Source organism: Euleptes europaea, chromosome 2 (genome assembly GCF_029931775.1).
Source record: "Euleptes europaea isolate rEulEur1 chromosome 2, rEulEur1.hap1, whole genome shotgun sequence".
NCBI classification, from domain to species: Eukaryota; Metazoa; Chordata; class Lepidosauria; order Squamata; family Sphaerodactylidae; genus Euleptes; species Euleptes europaea.
In genome coordinates this window covers 86,567,978-86,587,706 of record NC_079313.1, presented here as the reverse complement: position 1 = coordinate 86,587,706, position 19,729 = coordinate 86,567,978, and the positions used below count along the sequence as shown (strand labels likewise).

The 19,729-nt window shown below is 43.2% G+C and overlaps 1 protein-coding gene across 2 annotated transcripts in view; it reads right to left on the bottom strand.

Moving 5' to 3' along the window:
- Positions 1–3,627: 3,627 nt before the first annotated feature.
- Positions 3,628–19,729, bottom strand: part of PPARD (peroxisome proliferator activated receptor delta) — a 58,597-nt gene continuing 42,495 nt past the window's right edge. Inside the window, exons 3-7 of one of the 2 annotated variants that reach the window (XM_056844571.1) lie at positions 17,744–17,895; positions 16,366–16,504; positions 9,081–9,283; positions 5,301–5,751; positions 3,628–4,098 (exon numbers count right to left, since the gene is read on the bottom strand). In XM_056844571.1, the coding sequence (XP_056700549.1) occupies positions 3,851–4,098; positions 5,301–5,751; positions 9,081–9,283; positions 16,366–16,504; positions 17,744–17,895 (1,193 nt within the window). In that variant the 3' untranslated portion in view covers positions 3,628–3,850. The remainder of the gene's footprint in view (positions 4,099–5,300; positions 5,752–9,080; positions 9,284–16,365; positions 16,505–17,743; positions 17,896–19,729) is intronic. The other variant, XM_056844572.1, reaches the window with a different exon arrangement.

The following is a 19,729-nucleotide window of genomic DNA, read 5'->3' as shown; positions in this document are numbered from 1 at the left end:
CATAGGAAAGACAAGTACCGGCAAGTACATCAGTGTTCAGCTGGAAGAAGACCGCAAGATTAAGTACCTTGCCCCCCTACGCTAGCAAGAGACTATACCATAGCCAATTACACCTATTAGCCATTGTGTCTAGGTAGTGAGCAAATGGAACTATGCTATGGTTTAAAGACTGTAAAGGATATCATGGCCCTTACGGAGCTTGGAGTAGAAAACAGCAGTACATAATGGGATTTGCATTGGCAGCGTTCCAGAATGGAACTGGCAGGGAAACAATTTGCCAAAATTTCTACCAACAATAACTACATGTGTGATTTGTCAGGAGAAACAGTTAAAATGTCCACGTGTGATTTATCTTTGTTTTGTGTTTGAGAAAGGTAGGATATAAAATGGCATGACAACAGGAGAGACAATGGTCCATCTCATGCTTTTTAAAAAATCTGTACGTAGACAAAGGGAGGGGAATTCAGATTTGGGCTATGGTACAGGGGGAGGAAGCACTGCATTTTTCCACCTGCACTGTTTTGATCTCAATCACTCTGTCCCCCCCAGGACATTTACTCCAGGGAGGGGAGACACAGGGCAAATTGCAGGGGGGATAGGATACAGAGATAATGCAAGTGATGTGGAAGGAAAAACTCCTCCCCATCCCCCCCCCAACGCATACTCAATACCCCCAATCTAAACTGTACCTTATGGCTACACTTTACAGTTAAAAACCATGTTTAGTTTGATCCTAGGAAAATCATCTTGAAAGGAGGAAGAGAACCAAGGATATGTAATAATGTACAGAAATTTAGTGGTGGAAGGGTTCTTCTTTACTCAATTGTCTCTCAACCTATCAAGATGTGTAAACAGGTCTTCACCTTTGCAATTTTTTTTCTGCATCACTGAAAGGCCATCTTATGTCACAAGGGCTAGGCCACAAGTTGAGTCTGGACCCAGCACATGAATGCTATGAGATTATGATCAAGCCCTAGACAGGGATGTGTACAACTCAAATCTCCAAAACGGCAGATTTTAAAAATACATTCCTACCAACTAAAGTCATTAATATACTGAGAGCTCACTATAACCCTCTCCCCATCAACAGAATACCATAAACTGAATGCTAAAATGGTTGTTTGGATGAGTGGGGGCAAGAAGCGATTTGAGCAGAAGTGTCAACACAACTGAATTCAACCAAAGTTTGCCCGCTGCAAAATCTGTCATTGCATTCTGCTTATTCTTTTAAAGTTCTTTTTTGACACTGATTTCTCCAATGGCATGTAACTCATTTGAGAAACAACTGAAATAAACCAGTGTAAGGCCTCACAGCAAAAAAACAACAGAATGAAAACCCAATTACCAAGATTTTTGGACTACTTTTCAGCATCATTTAATCTAATATGGTGGTATTAAAGTTGGGAACAGACTGCAAGTCACAGATAGAAGAAACCAGAAGAAAAAGTTCCCGTGATGGATATATGGTCACCAAGAGGACTTTGGATCAGACCTGCATCTGGAGTTCTGCCCTAGGAACTCAGTTCCCAGGTGCATGGGGGCCCAATTCAGATCAGGACTGTAATATGCAGGAAAAATGGGTTTAATCCCCTTAATTGTTTTCTTGTCTGAAAAACTATAAGCTTCCTCAAGCAGACAAACAGCAGTTCTCTGAGGCTGTTTAAGAGTGGGAAAATGGCCAGGGGGAGGCTTAAAGCCCTTCTCTCTACACTCTTGGGAACTGAGTTCCTAGCATAGAACACCATGAAGAAGTGAGCTATGGCTCACAAAAGCTCATACCCTGCCAGAAATTTTGTTAGTCTTTAAGGTGCTACTAGACTCTTGCTCTTTCCTACTGCTAAACAGACTAACACAGCTACCCATCATGACATCTTCTGACACTCCATGTGTCTGCCACATACACTTTGTACTATGTGAATCTGCCCACTGTCCAAACAGGATGGTCTCACATGGTCCACAAATTAAGTCCCAATGGCCTCCCTGCAAAAGGAGCTCCTTATACACTAACTGGTGAATGAACTCATCTTGAGCTTAACAATGGCAAAAGGTATGCAGAGTGACTGCAGTAGGACCAACCCAGAAAAGTATGAGGGGATAACATTATACTGTAATTTGCTGTAGGTCTTTGTCAATTTTGGGAGGAAAAGCTGAGTGGGCAGTATTGAAATGTTGTTTGCTTACGCAAGGGTTCTTGCCAGCATTGGAGATGAGCTCATGGGAAAGGCACAGTCGCAATTCACAGATCAGGCATTCTCCTTCAGCTCTTTCAGGAACAGCTTAAGAAGTATCATGAAGGAACTTAAAAATGGAAAAACACACCACTGCCTTCTCCAACATCCTTTTGTGTGCTGCCCTCTTAGGAACAGAATCCACATTCATAGAATCATAGAGTTGGAAGGGACCACCAGGGTCATCTAGTCCAACCCCCTGCACAATGCAGGACATTCACAACATACCTCCCCCCCCCCACAGCTAGTGACCAGAAGATGGCCAAGATGCCCTCCCTCTCATCATCTGCCTAACGTCACAGAATTGGCATTGCTGACAGATGGCCATCTAACCTCTTCTTAAAAACCTCCAGGGAAGGAGAGCTTACCACCTCCCGAGGAAGCCTGTTCCACTGAGGAACCGCTCTAACTGTTAGAAAATTCTTCCTAATGTCTAGATGGAAACTCTTTTGATTTAATTTCAACCCATTGGTTCTGGTCCGACCTTCTTGGGCAACAGAAAACAACTCGGCACCATCCTCAATATGACAGCCCCTTAAGTACTTGAACATGGCTATCATATCCCCTCTGAGTCTTCTCCTCTTCAGGCTAAACATACCCAGCTCCTTCAACCTTTCCTCATTGTATTCCCTGTTACTGTGGGTGTGGGGGAGGGAGTAGAGACTCAAGTGCTTTCAAGGATTTGTACTGCTAGGCTGCAGGGAGTATTAAATCTACTTTGGCTCAGATGAAGGAAGCAAATGGAATTTTGTCAGCTCCCATCCAAGAGCAAAATCCCTCTTCCCATTTTGTTTCACGCCATTATCTGGTAAAACTCTGGCACACATTACACAGGGAACAGGAAAAAAGAAGACGCCTCCTCTTTTTAGTCAATTTAAATGGACCAGGAAGAGTTTCAACAAAATGCTGTTGCAAAAAAAAAAAAAAAAAAAAAAAACCAAGGTAGAGAGAGAGAGAAAAAGAGCATTCCCAATGAGGAAGACAGGAGGTATGGCCTTCCATGAAGAAAGCATCTCTGGTTTTGTACACTGAGGGGGACAAGCAAAGGCCTCCCCCCTCAAAGCTGTCCCCACAAGGAGTGTTCGTACCCTTAAACACTTGGAAGTTTCTTTGGGAAATCTGTACACATAGAAGTATACACACACCCTTTCCTTGCACATCCTAGAATTTGTGGCATAGGGCCAAGCTAGAGTTCAGAGTGCAATACAAAAATATACAAGGGATATATGATGCAAGTGCTGTTCCTGTACCTGCCAGACAATTGCCTGTACATGATCCATGTTGTCCATGAGAACAATTCAACCAACAGTTCAAGTGCATTTGCACAGTGTGTGTAAACACAACAGCTGCCCCAGGGACAGTGTAACAGCCAAACTGTTGCAACATATATTTAGCTTTTTAAGTTCCACTTAGTGTATGTATGTTAACGGAAGCCCTGACCTACCACCATGTGGTAGATACCAGATTTGATGTTGTACACCCCTATGTACAGTATATGAAGCAATCATATAGAAAAAGCATTTCCAGTAGAAGAAACGGAAGACACAGGGGAATTGTTGGCCAATGTACAAAGCTTTTTGCTGGACTCCATGGCTTTAACCTATTTCATAAATATAGGCTCCTCAGTACATGTCTTTGTAGATTTCCTGCAAGAGAGGATGCAGGGAAGTCTCTGTTTCTGTCTTTTTGATCTTCTGCACCAGCTGTGCATGCTCAGTCACTAGCTGTCGCAAATCAGCCATCTTCTGCAGCAGCTTAGGGAAGAGGTATTGAGTGTCTGGGTGATTGGCCTGCAGGTGGAACTCAAGGGCCTGGAGGATGTTATCTTGAATCTCTTCTACCTGTTTAACATTCATCAAGCCAGGACGGTCTGAGAGAGAGAGAGAGAGAGAGAAAGAAAGATCAAACAGGACTTGAATTATTTTCCATACATTTGTCCATCTGAATACAAAGTGTTCAATTCTTCTTCATTTTTCCAAGATGTCACCCCAGTTTTCTCCTCAGCATGCTGTCCCGCAGAAAGCTTTTCATACAGGGAAGTGTCAGATAAGCAATACTTCTGTTTACACCCACAACCATCCTGAACTGATATGGCGTAGAATAAAATTACCCTCAGATATTGCTGATTACATAATCAGGCCTTGAAGATGCAAATCAACAACCAGCTAGCAGGATATGACAAAGACTCATGCAGAATAAAGCTCGTTTGGGCATTTCCCGCACTGTTGGTGTACAGTTGTAAGAGACAGATCATAGAATCACAGAGTTGGAAGGGACCATCAGGGTCATCTAGTCCAACCCCCTGCACAATGCAGGAATTTCACAACTACCTCTCCCACACACCCCCAGCGACCCCTACTCCATGCCCAGAAGATGGCCAAGATGCCCTCCCTGTCATGAACTGCCTAAGGACATAGAATCAGCATTGCTGACAGATAATTAAAGAAAGCTGTTCTAGATGTCCAACAGTCTTTATCTACAAGTGCTGTTCCCCCCACACACATACACACACTTATTATCATGGGTGGGTGGGAAGCGTTGGGATCATGCATTTACCAAGATGTTTGGCCTTGAGAAAGAAGCAAGCCTGACGTACAGAATCTGACTTTTACAGAGAACCAAAGAGTTGCAGGAAGCCAGAGAAGCAGGAAACAAAAACGAGAAGACATAAGAACAGGTTTAACAGGAAAAAGAAATAATATTGTGCTACGTGTGTCTTCCGATGAAGATGCCTGGAAGTCTAAAGGATAAGGGCAGCAGACCACTGGGAGCTCCAGAGAATGGGACTATATCAGGTAGTGGTAATTTCTTAAGGCAAATTACAGAATGGTGGGCAACATAATGAAATAAATATTTTTGCCATTCTACCTAGTATAAATGCTGCAAGCTCTTTTTCCTCTCAGCATCTTAGTAACCTCAAGCCTTTAATGTTGTTACATGCTCTAGATGGGATTGCCTCTGAGTACTCCTTGGAAGTGCGGGATGGAGTATATTCGAGCAGTGCTCCAGAGTCCCAGCGCATCAACCATCTCCCAACGTCCCACCACCAGCTCAATGACTTCCCAGTCTCACCTCCACACAAGATGATGGCTGCTACAAACAGAGACAGGTCACTGTCATCTAGCTCCAGGGCACTGAACTTCACAGCAAACTCAAATTTGGGTTCCATTATTTCATTGAAGGGTTTGCGCAAGCTGCGAAGGAACTCACGTGTCACAAAGCCATTCCCATTGGCCACCAGGAGTCCATCCTTGTTCATGATGGAGGCAAGCATGGCAAAGATGGCCTCATGCACTCCATACTTCAGAAGAGTCACTTGGTCATTAAGGTAAAGGCTGATGAAGCTAGGGATGCTCTTGGCAAATTCCGTGAGCTCCCGCACAGTTTCCACTGATGTACACTGGCAGCGGTAGAAGACATGGACACCAATCTCCTTGTATGGTGGTATCCCATTTACCAGCTGCTTCCACACCAGGCCCTTTTCTGCTTGCCACAGGGTATCTATGTCATGAATCACAAATGGCTATATAAAAGAAGAAAGAGCACAAAGTTATGAATGGCAATGAAGACTCAATCCACTGGCTGCAGGGTGACTATATCCATCACCCTTCTCCTGCACTGCTGTTCAATCAACAGTTTCTGCCTTTCCACCAATATAGTGGTATGAAATGAAAACTGCAGCTACAGGAGTTCTGTCATTCCAAGACGTGCTCTGCCATTCCAAAAGCAGACAACCTAGTTCTTATTGACTAATCCTGAAGTTGTTCTCCGTCAACTCTATCCACAGACCTCAGAGTAGTTAAGCCCAGACACATACTTATTACTGTTTGATATAAGGCATTTGCACACAGTGAATTGTTATGGTATTGGATGTGTTGATACAGCACAGCTGATACATGGAGGCTGTGCAAATACCTGTACTATTTGTTCCTTTCCCAAACAGTCAGCAAGCAGTCTAACCAAGCAATCCTAAAGGGGGGGGGGGGGCGAAGCTGCTGATGAGCTGGTGTGACACCTATGCTGGCGTAAGTGACACTTGTACCAGCTAAATGGGCATGGATGCCGTTACAGGGGCACCACAGGTAGCATGAGGCTAAGGGGAGCCACAGGTAGCATGAGGCTAAGCCGCCGGTGCTGCCTTATCGGCAGCCTTTTTCTGGTTCAAAGCCTCATGCCGGCATCTATGGAGCTGTTCCCGGGGGCGTCCCTTGGGGCAGGGCTCATGTTAGTCACCTCCCTAATCCCTTTTGGCTCAGGAATGCCCCTTCATGCTGCTGCGGAGTTATTCCTGCAAAAAGGCAGGCATAGTCCCATGAAACTCTATGGAGGAGTTTCACTGGACTTGGGGGTAGATTTTGTTTTATTTTTTAGCTTCTGTGCCAGAGTAAGCTGCTCAGGAGGCGGTGCGGCTACGCTGTCCCCAAACACAGCGTAAGTAACCCCCCCCCCCCGGACTGGATTGTAAATGTTATTCTGCAGTTCCAAACCCCAATGCTAGTGTGTGTCTTCTCCTTCTTTTAAGTGTGTTCTTCTCGTTCCCCTAGGAGGTTCCTTTATGGACTCAACCCCTATGAAAGAAATGACTGAAGCAACAGTGCCCAAGTAAAAAGTAAAGGTAGTCCCCTGTGCAAACACCGGGTCATTCCTGACCCATGAGGTGATGTCACATCCCGAAGTTTACTAGGCAGACTTTGTTTATGGGGTGGTTTGCCATTGCCTTCCCCAGTCATCTTCCCTTTACCTCCAGCAAGCCGAGGTCTACTGACCTCAGAAGGATGGAAGGCTAAGTCAACCTTGAGCAGGCTACCTGAACCCGACTTCCATTGGGATCAAACCCAGGTCGTGAGCAGAGCTTTTGACTGCAATACTGCAGCTTACCACTCTGCGCCACGGGGCTCTCAGCGCCCAAGTAGTACACACTAAAATTATTTGCTGCTGAAGATTCAGCTGTGTTACTAACACAAAAAGCCGAGGAAAAACAATGTTGGCAATTCTGCTGGATATTTTGGTGCCTCTACATAGCAGAAACACTGGTGGTGACAGATAATGCCATACGCAACTCAGAACAGAGACAGAGAAAAACATAAAGAAGTTAACACAAAACTCAGGCTGTTTGGCAACACGGAAGACTCAGAATGTCAAGGATTTGGTGACCATCAGAATGGCAAGGCAATCTACTTATTCCTGTATCTGGAGACTAGAAAGAAAAAATGCCCTCCTTCTCCCACCCCCCAAAGCCTGAAATGGGGGGAACTGGGGGGGAAACCTCATGGGATATTTTCTTATTAATTGTGAAGAGAAAAACAAACAAACAAATGAGGGAATATGCCCCCTACCTTAGCCTCCCCCTCTAAGCATACTTATGGGCTCCCTCTTCCTCTATTTGCCTTTTTTGGGTTGTTAGACTAGCACACATAGACTTGCAACATTTGATACCTCCTACTGAGTGCAACAAGCATGCTTAGTCTTCATCAGATAGTTTGGAGTGGGACATTAAAATAATTTAGAAAGTAATATTCTGCAGATTTGAGAAGTCCTATGGGTATGAAGAAACCCCTACTTTGCCTGTGTTCTTAAAAAGTTGTTCTTTAAAAGTTTAGGTTGAATAATAATATAGCCCACCTTTCTCACTGGGGCTCATGGCAGATTACAAAATATGATAAGAAAAGTAAACATTGCATACATTTAAATGTCCCCCCTTTTTTCTTCAAAAAATTATGGATTCTCCTTTCCCTACATTTAACAGCCATTGGCTTATTCATCCACTATTTCACACTTCTAAAATGGGGGCGGGAATGGAAATAATCTTTTCTTGACAGTATAAAGAGAAATGTTGCCACATCTCTCACACAATTCACCAATCTACTTGACATAATTTTTGGCTAAGGTCAAGTGTAAAAAATGGATTCAAAAATTGGGCAAGTTTATATTCTTATTCACACCCAAGCTTGGATCCAAAGAACTACAAACAGAGCAGAGTTCATGGAAGGATCTTTACCACATCTCCTTTTCCAGTGGAGCTCTTGAGCCCCAGCACCCAAGGTGCTCCTGTGGATGAGGCCACCAATGGACACAGTGTGGAATTTAGCATGCTGCGGCTGCAGTTAGAAAGGGAAATCTCATTCAACCCTCCCCCCGGCAACTGCACAAGGTTTTGCACTATTTAAACAACAGTGCAAGGGAGAAGGAGTCCTGCCCATTAGACTCTCTATCTGCAGCTCTACTCCCACATCCCAAGCCATTCTCAAAAGTCTCCTGACCCAGGAGGCAGTAGCCAGTGGCTGATAAAACATCTGCAGCCACCATCCATATTTAGCAATCCTGGTGCCCTATTCTTGAAATTTAGCTCCAGTTTTTTTCCACAGATAAGCCATGGTTGGAAAGTAAAGGTTTGTTAGCTTGCTTTTACACTCCCACCTCCCAAAAAATCTGGTGTGTTCTTTTTTTCTGAGAAACAGCTAGAGCCTTGGAAGGCAAGAGGAACATCTGATCAAGGGAAACACTCCTGCACTGGTAATCAAAGGGCTATTTGCATGGGATATTAACCTGTTTCTGCATTCAGGATGGAACCTTGTGAACTGCAAGTAAAATATTTTTAGCATGTTATGTTGTGCAGTCTTCTCACGCCTTCTGATGATGCCTGATCCCACCAGCAGCCTGAACCACCACCATATGTCAAGCTGCTGGTATGAGTGACATCAAATGACAAGTTAAGGTACCTTGAATATAGCCAAGTCTTTTTCTAGCTGCCCCTGCACAGCAGCAGCAACTCCACTGCATGACACTAAGCAGCAGAGCTCTGATCCGGCAAGCTCTCCTTCATTTTTAGCTCTCAGAGGTTGAAACACTCACCGGAGTGCTGCTGGCTTTCCCAGTCAGGATGCCTCGTGCTTTCTTTTTGGTCATGTTGAAGTTTTTCAGGTAGGCATTGTAGATGTGCTTGGAAAAGAGTTTCAGGTCAGCCATCTGCTGGTTCTGGCAACTGATTTCACTTGCTGTCAGTCCTGCCACCAGTTTCCTTTTCTCAGCTTCTGGCATGCGGCCAAAACGGATGGCTGTAGCATAACAAAGCAGGCAAAGTTAGGGGTTATTGGGCCAGGTCTAGATGCGATACTTTAACTGAAGATCTTTCATAACAGGCAAATAATACAGGTAAAGAAAGGGGGATAAAAATGAATTCAGCTTAAGGCAAGGAAAAACATGCTGAAAGCAACCGGTGGACCTGCCCTTAGAAAAATTTGTTCGCAAGTCCACATAACCTTGCCCTGTTAAACCCCAAATAAATCCTACTATGCTTCCCTGAAGATGCCTGTGCCTGGCTTATTAGAGTTTCAACTGTGAACAACAACAACAAAAATCCAGGGAGCAGGCTGACCCTAAGACCTCGATGGCTCAGAGTTACTGTGAAAGTTACCAAGGATGACATAATGAGAAATTCAGCAATTTTTTCTAAAAAGAAAATGAAGAGGCATCATCATATAAGTAGAGGTAGTTCATTTGCCAGAATCAAGCAAAATGCTAAATGGGCATTATCAGGCACAAAATGGCCTTGTGTACCTGGCTGTTTATTTTAAAACAAAACAAACAAAAAACACCAAGAATTATGAGGATTTCTTTTACATTGGAAGGCACTACTTATATTATCCCTGGGGAAAGTGATTTGGGAAAACAGGGTGAACATAATTGTGCAAGAATTACGTCCCTACATACGTCATATCACTTCTGATCAAGGATATTTAAAAAGAGTTTTGAGCAGGGCACAGGTGGGTGATTGTTCTCAGTCTCTTTCTTCTCTGCTATCAATGTGCTCAGGGCAACACATGTAAACTTCCTTATCCATGTGAACAGGACTTGGGTTCAGACTCAGACACAGGGGGATGAATATTGCTTGCCCAGAGGTTTGCGATCCAAATGAAAAGCAACAAAGCTCTAAAGCAGGCTTAGAAAGGAAACAGAGGCTGTAATGAATAAATTGGAATAATCAAGGATAGTTTGGAGAGAACCAGGGTTACAGGCAAGGAGTCAGAGCAATATTTTAGTACATTTCAGCACAAAGTAGCACATTGCTCACCAATACCAATACCCAATTCTGGCCCTCACCCAGTATTTACCCCCACAAATCAGTGCATATCTCAGAGAATTGGGGGGGGGGTTGCAGAAGAGGGAAATATTACCCTTTTCTGTGTTGGGGAATCATTAAGGGTTATTTAGTTCTGTTGATCCTTATGCCACCACACCATCTATGGCTTGGGGGGGGCAGGGTCCAAAGAATGGCAAGGCGGTCAAGCAGATGATCCAGCAGCAATTCCAGGCAATTAATCCCAAGAGGGAGCGAAGCTGGGTCTGATCAGCATGTCAGAACCCAAGGCACACAGATAGGAGGCGAGTAGGTAAGAAAGCACATGTGCAAGCTCTCAGTGTGTACAGGCAATGGGAAAGGGGCTCGGTTATAGGGACTGAGCACAACAGAAAACAAAAACTGACTTTAGCAGCCTTGCCTGGAGGAGGGGAAAGGATAGAATTTGCACCTCTGACTGGCACAGGAGGGAGGGCAAGGCAGGCTGGAGGCTTCCTGTTCCTACAATCAGAGGAGGAGGAGAAAGGCTGGAGATGTGAAAGAAGCTTCATTGGTCTACTTGAATGATTGCTGGCTGAGAAGAATCTGATTGTCTTACTTGAATGGAACTGGTAATCTTGTTCTTTATAGGAGGGAAATAAAGGCAGTTATTGCTTGGCCTTTGTCAAAATAGTGAAGGGTGACCTTTATCTGTAGATATCTAAATCTGTGGATTGGGGCCACAATGACACTAAACAGATTTTCCTGCAAACTTAGGGGATGCCTGTGTGTGTGTGAAGTGCCGTCAAGTCGCTTCCAACTCATGGCGACCCTATGAATCAATGTCCTCCAAAATGTCATATCCTTAACAGCCTTGCCCAGATCTTGCAAACTGAGGGCCGTGGCTCCCTTTATAGAGTCAATCCATCTCTTGTTGGGTCTTCCTCTTTTCCTGCTGCCTTCAACTTTTCCTAGCATGATTGTCTTTTCCAATGACTTTTGACTTCTCATAATGTGACCAAAGTACGACAGCCTCAGTTTAGTCATTTTAGCTTCTAGGTTCAGTTCAGGCTTGATTTGATCTATAACCCACTGATTTGTTTTTTTTTTTGGCAGTCCACGGTATCCATAACACTCTCCTCCAACACCACATTTCAAAGGAATCTACTTCTCCTATCAGGTGTCTTCACTGAACATAGTAATAGGGAATATGGTGGCATGAATTAACTTGATCTTGGTTGCCAGTGACACATCCTTACAGTTAAGAATCTTTTCTAGCTCCTTCATGGCTGCCCTTCCCAGTCTCAATCTCCTTCTGATTTCTTGGCTGCAGTCTCCCTTTTGGTTGATGAAGCCAAGGAATAGAAAGGCTTGTACAATTTCTGCCCTTCCACTTCAGAAATTGGTCCCTTGAGAATAACAAGTGCTCGGCAGCTGTTTTGCACTATTTCTAGGATGGCATCTCTAATAACAGAGCAGAGGTGAGGTATGTTTCAACAGGACAGACTTTGCTGCAAACATCAAGACTTAGTTACTGTCATTTGATGAACATGGAACTTTCAATACACAAGATATATAGTGCACAAAACACTACTCAGTGACAGCAACAATTCCTGAGAACTGTCCAAACTGTCCACTCCCTCTGAGCAAAGTGTCTCTACTTTCCAACTACAAAAACAAGCTACACTTCCTAGACATACTAAGGCAAAGTTCATACAATCAATGCAAACAGACTAATTAAAACTCACTGAAGATATTCTCATAACATGGATCTCTTAATTCTGCTTCGATATTTTTCCTCAAACAAACATTAACACAATCTGCCCCATACAGCTAACATTAAACTCACACAAGAATCTACAGGCAAAAAAGCAAGCAAGATTATCTCCGCACAAACTTCAACTGAATGTGACCGCCGAAGTGCTTTGTTTAATGAGTTAACCGACAGCTTTGACATCCCTGCAAATCTGAAACGTTAAGAACTTTGTGTACATACTCGCACTGCATTGCTTGGAAGATTGTCAATGGCAACATTTTTGTCACAAGTCTGGATTTGGAAAAGGATGAATGGAGAACCCCAGCCAGTAACTGAGACGAGTCCTGTGCCAGAAACATTAGTGAACAATGGTCCACTGCACCTAGCAAATAAATGCTGAACTGCAGTGCCAGGTACACATGTTGATATTATGGGCTGGAATGTATTTTACCTTGCATAAAGCTGTTGTGGAGAAGACAAGAAATACAATACTGGTTTGTAGGGAATAAAGACTAAATATGAAGTGTGATATCATTTTAAATGCTGTTTCAATGCAATTTCATTTCTCATTATAAATCAAGGTTATTACAGCTAAGCAGGTTTTGCTCTGCTCAATGCAGGAATGGGAGACCTCCTGGGAATTCTATATAAGCTGCCTTGAGTTCTGCAATGGAAGAAAGAACAGGATCTAGCATAATAGTTCTTACGAGAGTCTCTGTAATCTTTTTGTATGAATATGTATGTTGTATGTAACTATTCCTGATATTTTGTACTGTGTATGCTGCAGCCAATAGAGAAGCTCTATTCTCTCGGCCAAAACAAGACCAGGAGCCGACTGCGGTACAGATCATGAATTGTTAATACCAAAAATCAAGATAAAGCTAAAGGAAAAACACCAAAACATTCATAGCACCAAAATACAATCTAAACAATATTCCTGAAGAGTTTAAAGACCATGTAAGGAACAGATTTGCATTACTGAGTTCAAGTGAATGTAAACCTGAAGAACTATGGGTGGAAACTATAGATATTATCAAGGTAGAATGTGCAAAGACTATTCCTGTAGCCAAAAGAAATGAAAAACCTCGATGGATGTCTGAGGAACCTCTTAAAATTGCCAAAGATAGACGAGAAGCAAAAGTAGAAGGTGACAGAAACAGAATCAAAAGTCTAAGTGCAATGCTCCAGCGACTTGCACGTAGAGACAAAGAGACCTATTATAATAACCAGTGTAAAGAAATAGAAGAGAACAACAAAAAAGGAAGAACAAGAGATCTGTTCCACAAGATCCAAGAAATCAAAGGGAAATTTAAAGCACAGTTAGGCATGCTGAATGATCAGCATGGAAATACATTAACTGAACAGGACAAAATAAAGAAAAGGTGGGAACAATACACTAAAGAACTATACAGAAGAGATGAAAGGATAACAGATTCTTTCCAAGAAGAATCTTTTGAAGAAGAACCTACAGTTTTAGAAAATGAAAGCTGCACTGAGAGCAATCGGGAGAAACAAATCACCAGGAGCAGATGGGATATCAATAGAGCTATTCCAAGCCACAGAAACATGCCAACAGACATGGAAAATAAAACATTGGCCCACAGACTGGAAACGATCCAGTTATATTCCAATTCCCAAGAACAGAGACATCAAAGATTGCAGCAACTATCGGACCATCACATTAATTTCTCATGCAAGTAAAGTGATGCTCAAAATCTTACAGCAAAGACTGTTACCATATATGGAATGAGAAATGCCTGATGTTCAAGCTGGTTTCAGAAAAGGAAGAGGCACTAGAGATCATATTGCAAATATACGCTGGTTACTGGAGCATATGAGAGAATTTCAGAAGAAAATCAGCTTGTGTTTCATAGATTACACCAAAGCTTTTGACCGTGTGGATCACGAAAAGCTATGGCTGGTTTTAAAGGAAATGGGTGTGCCTCTACATCTGATCGTTTTGATGCTCAACCTGTACTCTGGACAAGAGGCCACAGTTAGAACACAATATGGAGAAACGGAATGGTTTCCAATTGGCAAAGGAGTCAGACAAGGATGTATTTTATCTCCCTATCTGTTCAACCGAATATGCAGAACATATAATTAGGAAAGCTGGATTAGATTTAGATGAAGGTGGAGTGAAAATTGGAGGGAGGAACATTAATAATTTGAGATATGCTGATGACACTACATTACTGGCAGAAAATAGTGAAGATTTGAAACGACTACTGCTGAAAGTTAAAAGAGAAAGTGCCAAAGAAGGACTGCAGCTGAACATCAAGAAAACAAAAGTAATGACTACAGGAGAATTACACAACTTTAGGGTTGACAATGAGGAAATTGAAATTGTTGAAGACTTTCTATTCCTTGGCTCCACCATCAACCAAAAGGGAGACTGTAGCCAAGAAATCAGAAGGAGATTGAGACTAGGAAGGGCAGCCATGAAGGAGCAAGAAAAGATTTTGACATGTAAGGATGTGTCACTGGCCACCAAAACTTGATTAATTCATGCCATCGTATTCCCTATTACTATGTATGGGTGTGAAAGCTAGACAGTGAAGAAAGCTGATTGGAAGAAAATAGATTCCTTTGAAATGTGGTGTTGGAGGAGAGTGTTACGGATACCGTGGACCGCCAAAAAAAACAAATCAGTGGGTTATAGATCAAATCAAGCCTGAACTGACCCTAGAAGCTAAAATGACTAAACTGAAGCTATCGTATTTTGGTCACGTCATGAGACGACAAGAGTCACTGGAAAAAACAGTCATGCTAGGAAAAGTTGAGGGCAGCAGGAAAAGAGGAAGACCCAACAAGAGATGGACTGACTCAATAAAGGAAGCCACAGCCCTCAATTTGCAAGATCTGAGCAAGGCTGTCAAAGATAGGACATTTTGGAGGACTTTCATTCATAGGGTCGCCATGAGTCGGAAGCAACTTGACGGCACTTAACACACACACACACACACACACACACACACACATGCTGCAGCCAAAAACCCTGAGCAAATTAATTCCTTATTCAGATTACTTTTTTTAGTCTACTGTATTACAAATGTTCGCATGCCATACAAAGTTTTAGCAACAACTATAACCAGCCCTTAGCTGTTCCTGTATCCAACAGAATGTACGGGAAATGTCGCAGTATGTCATTTACATCTTCAGTTTCAAAGAATAACTCAATCAGTCTTAAACTCTGGTCCCAAGTATGTGATTCATAAAAGGAAAGGGTTTACAACAGCATCTCTGGACAAGATTTAGAACACCTCTTTTTCCCCTTCATGAAACTTGCTGGGAGTACAGCTACTACTTATCACATTAGAAAAGAACACCCTGCAATGCTAGGCATAGGTGACTATCCACCTGTCTTGAAAAGAGGCAACCCACAAAAGGCAAAGTATCCAACACCTTCATTCTCTGTTTAATGGAGTTTTATATCATAAAACAACACTTGGCTTTGCTTGTAAGTAGGCTGTCCTGATCCTGTGCTACATCTGAGAAGGGGTGCTTGCCACTGTTAAGTAAAATTTTACTTTTGATGTGGAAAACCTATCATGGTACTGGCATTCTGAAACAAAACTGATAGTTTGACAAGCCCAAGGCACTCTTACATAGGCTGTTTTTTTCAGGAACTGATCCGCAATCAAAATGGAGAACGTCAAGTGCCTTGACAACATCCTAAAGTCAGGCAACCAAAAAAACGCCAGCTCTTGCTCAGCATGTTGCCTATAGCGTATATATGGTTCCATTGGTCCCTTTCCAGCTCCACCCTTCACCTAGAGCTACCGTGTTTCCCCGAAAATAAGACACTGTCTTATATTTATTTTTCCTCAAGAAGACACACTATGGCTTATTTTCAGGGGATGTCTTATTCCGAGGGAATCAGAACTGTCCTCCCTCTCGGCTCCCGTTCTCCCCTTACCACCCCCTTCCGGTCCCGCCCCCAGAGGCCCGGGCACGCTGGTTGCCGGGCCTTTGAAGTGGCCGTGGGAGACTGCATCTGCTCAGCTGGGCTCCTCCTGTCTTCCCCGCCCCCAGAGGCCCGGGCGCGCTGGTTGCAGAGCCTTTGAAGCGGCTGCGGGAGACTGCATCTGCTGAGCTGGGCTCCTCTGGTCTTTTCCACCCCAGCCCCGGGCGCGCTGGTTGCCGGGCCTTTGAAGCAGCCGCGGGAGACTGCATCTGCTCAGCTGGGCTGGTCTTCTCCACACCAGCCCCAGGGTGCCTTATTTTCGGGGTATGGCTTATATTAAGCAAATGCTTAGAAATGCTGCTACGGCTTATTTTATGTCTTATTTTTGGGGAAACACGGTACAGGACAGGGGCCTCACCATTATGAGACATGCCCAGGGAGAGGCATTTCTGAAAGCGGCAGTACTGGCACTTGTTCCGGTTCTTTTTCTGAATCTTGCAGCTCCGTTCACATTTCTCGTACTCCAGCTTCATACGGATTGTTCGACGAAAGAAGCCCTGTGAGTGAGCAAGCAGAAGGATGAGACTGGGGGAAGAAGCAAACATGTAGGATGACTCAATGGGATAATAGGGGATCTATCACAAGAGACTGAGACAAAAATACATCAAGAGAGAGAAGGGAAAGTTAAAAAAATGTTTGTTCTATAAAGTTAAGAAACAGAGGTCTTGTAATGTCACAAGCGGCCAGTAGAGGGATATGAACTAACAAACTGCAGCTTCCACTCCTTCTGCCCCTCCTCAGCAGCATATTTATTTATATATTTGGCCTTGAAAAATCCTGGCATCACTTCAACACTGAGTAACATTGCTCCTTCAGCATTTGTAGTAGAGGATGGAATTTTATGACCACAGCCAGCCACAGCCAGCCAAATAACTGGGGGCAGAAGATGGTCTTTGGTACTCTGTGGCATATGCTAGTTGAGGATAACCATTCAAAGTAATCTCTGATTACTCAGAGGTTCACTGCAGAACTGTGATAGCATACAGGAACTGCATAATAGGAGAATGTATTCACGGCACAAAATTCTGTGCAGCTTATGCAAACAAAGTAGCTGTGCTAGTACACACAGCTTAGACCATCTTACTACCTGCACGTTTCCAGAGGATCTCATTAGTTTGTGTTCTCTGAACACCTTCTTAATAATAGCAGTATACAGAGTTGGGAGAATACAGGTCCTTTCTAGGCTTTCATTCTGGCTGTGGCAGACATACCCTCTAATATTTAGCCTAACAGCAAGACGACATGTTACGCCAGAAGACCTAGCATTGATCACCTGGTCTGTTTTTACTCAAGGCAGCTGGAACGGGTGGGTGGAAGCATCTGATTTGGCTAGGTAAGCAGCACAAGGACTAAGACATTCAACAACACCCACACCCCCACACGCACACATAAAGCACATACTATCTGCTCAAACTAAATCTCTCCCATACCTTCAGCTGCTATTTGTTCCATGGGGGGAAAAAATACAATCACCTATACACCATGACTGCCTCCTCTCCAAAACGGCAATGGGGAGGAAGATAATTTAGATTAAGCAAACAGTGTTTGGGGAGAGGAAGAATTGTAAGGAACCAAAAGTCAGGAAATCAGCCATGGATCTCACAGCATCAGGTGTAGTTTGGCCCCAAGGCAAAGGAATTTGGCTTTCTTCTCACCATTAACTCACTAAAGCACTATGACTTGCCACATCTAACCTTCAGCCTTTACACAATGTCTATGCTGGATGCTGCCCATACCTTACAACCCTCGCATGCATGCACTCCATAGTGAAACCCTGATGCTTTGTCTCCGCAGACCCTGCATTCCACGTTTAGACTTCCTGACGTTGCCTCATCACAGCCCATCTGGAGTTGGTCTGACAGAGAAGGAGAAGAACTCTGAGAAAGATCTACAGGGAAACAAAAAGGTGTTTCATTACATTTCTATGTTACAATAGAATGCAGCTAGGCACGTAGGAATTCTAGAGTAGAACCTCTTCTTTTGTATAAAAAAAACAGCTTGCACTTAGTTACAGTCTGCCTCTTGCATCACTAATTATAATAAGACCCATTATAAGATGAATTGACTCAATCAAGGAAGCCACAGCCCTCAGTTTGTAAGACCTGAGGAAGGCTGTTAACGATAGGGTGGTTTGGAGGACAGTGATACATAGGGTCGCCATGAGTCGGAAGCAACTTGATGGCACTTAATACACACATTAAAAACGGATCACATAACTCCATTTGCCTGATGTATATACTTTCCTTGTTTTGGCATTCATATTGAGAGCTTGCAAGGAACAAGGACTAGTTAGTCTAACCTTTCCAGTTCAGGCAATCTATTATTTCAGTGCAAATGTTTTAGATGCTTCAAGCTGCACAGAAAATTAAAGTGATTAACCCAGCATTCCTAAATGTACAGGGAATTATGAATCAACATTTAGAATGTAGAATTTGCCACTTCAACCAAGTCAACGTCCCTCCTCTCAGCTGGGTGTCAGAACAGCTTTAAATGACCATGACTTTCTTTTTCATCCGTGTTCATACTAAAATCACACCTTCTTTTTCTTCCTCAGAAAAACCATTAAGTCTCTTGGGGCCTTCGCTTTCAACGAATTGCAGTTTGGGATAAGCTAACTGAATCTGAATGTGGGTATGGCTACCCTACAGCTCAGGCAAAGGCTGTGGCTTAAGGCCTGAGTGTGACAAGCCTAATGCTTCAGAGTAAGACAGCTTCCCCCACTTTCCATAAACTGACCCGGAACAGCAATTTATACCAAAGATGTGCCTGAGAAATGTTTCAATCTTTAGTGCTCCTTGAATAATTTTTTTATTCTTCTCATATGTATTTACTTACAGCTGTTTTCAAAATTTCAACGTGCCACAAGACAAAATAATTTTTTAGAAAAAGTATAAAAGTAATTTAAACAAACTAAAACACACCATAATTACATTAAGCGACACCTTCCAAAAGTTTTACTAAAATACGCCAACATAAAAGGCATCTTATAAGAGTTCAGTCAACAGCATAATTTATAATTATTTCAGGGTTTGGGGGATTTTTAAAATTTTGACCTTCACAGTCCCTCACTGTGGGATAAGCTGCTTCAGGCATAAGGAAGCACATGAAGAATGGGACTTCATGAAGGGTGGGAATAAATGGATAGTGGGGCTCAGTAAGCAAAACTACACTAACCTGATAGAGGAGTTTGAGCAGAGCGTAAAAGAAAGAACAGGTAAAAAAGTCAGCTAAAGCCCTAGACTGAGATGTAAAGAGCAACATGCATAAACAATCCAAGATGACGGGTGAGAGCCACAGTGATAACTAAGGTTGTGCATATTGATAAACCCAAACCGGTTTCAGGTTTACCAAACGCCAAAACCTGGGGATAAAGCCAAAGCCGAATAGGCGATTCCTGAAAAAGCCAGATAGATATTCAGGTTTTTGGGTTCTGCTATTTGCCTTTGCTCAGAGGCATGGCTCCGTGCTTTCTCCCCTTTTTCTTCCTGCTTTTGACTGCTTTTGTTAGGGCCCCAACTGAGTTATTTAAAAGATGGGCCTCACTCAGTCCTGTCTGGAGGGATATACCCTCCAAACTTTGGTGACCATCTAAGGATGGTCCCTTGCTGCCAAGCTGCAAATTTGGGGACTCTACCTCCAAAAATGCCCCCCAGGAGCTTCGAAAAAAATCCTCATAGACTATAATGGGCCCAAAAATTTTTGTAAACCCAAAAATAAGCAGA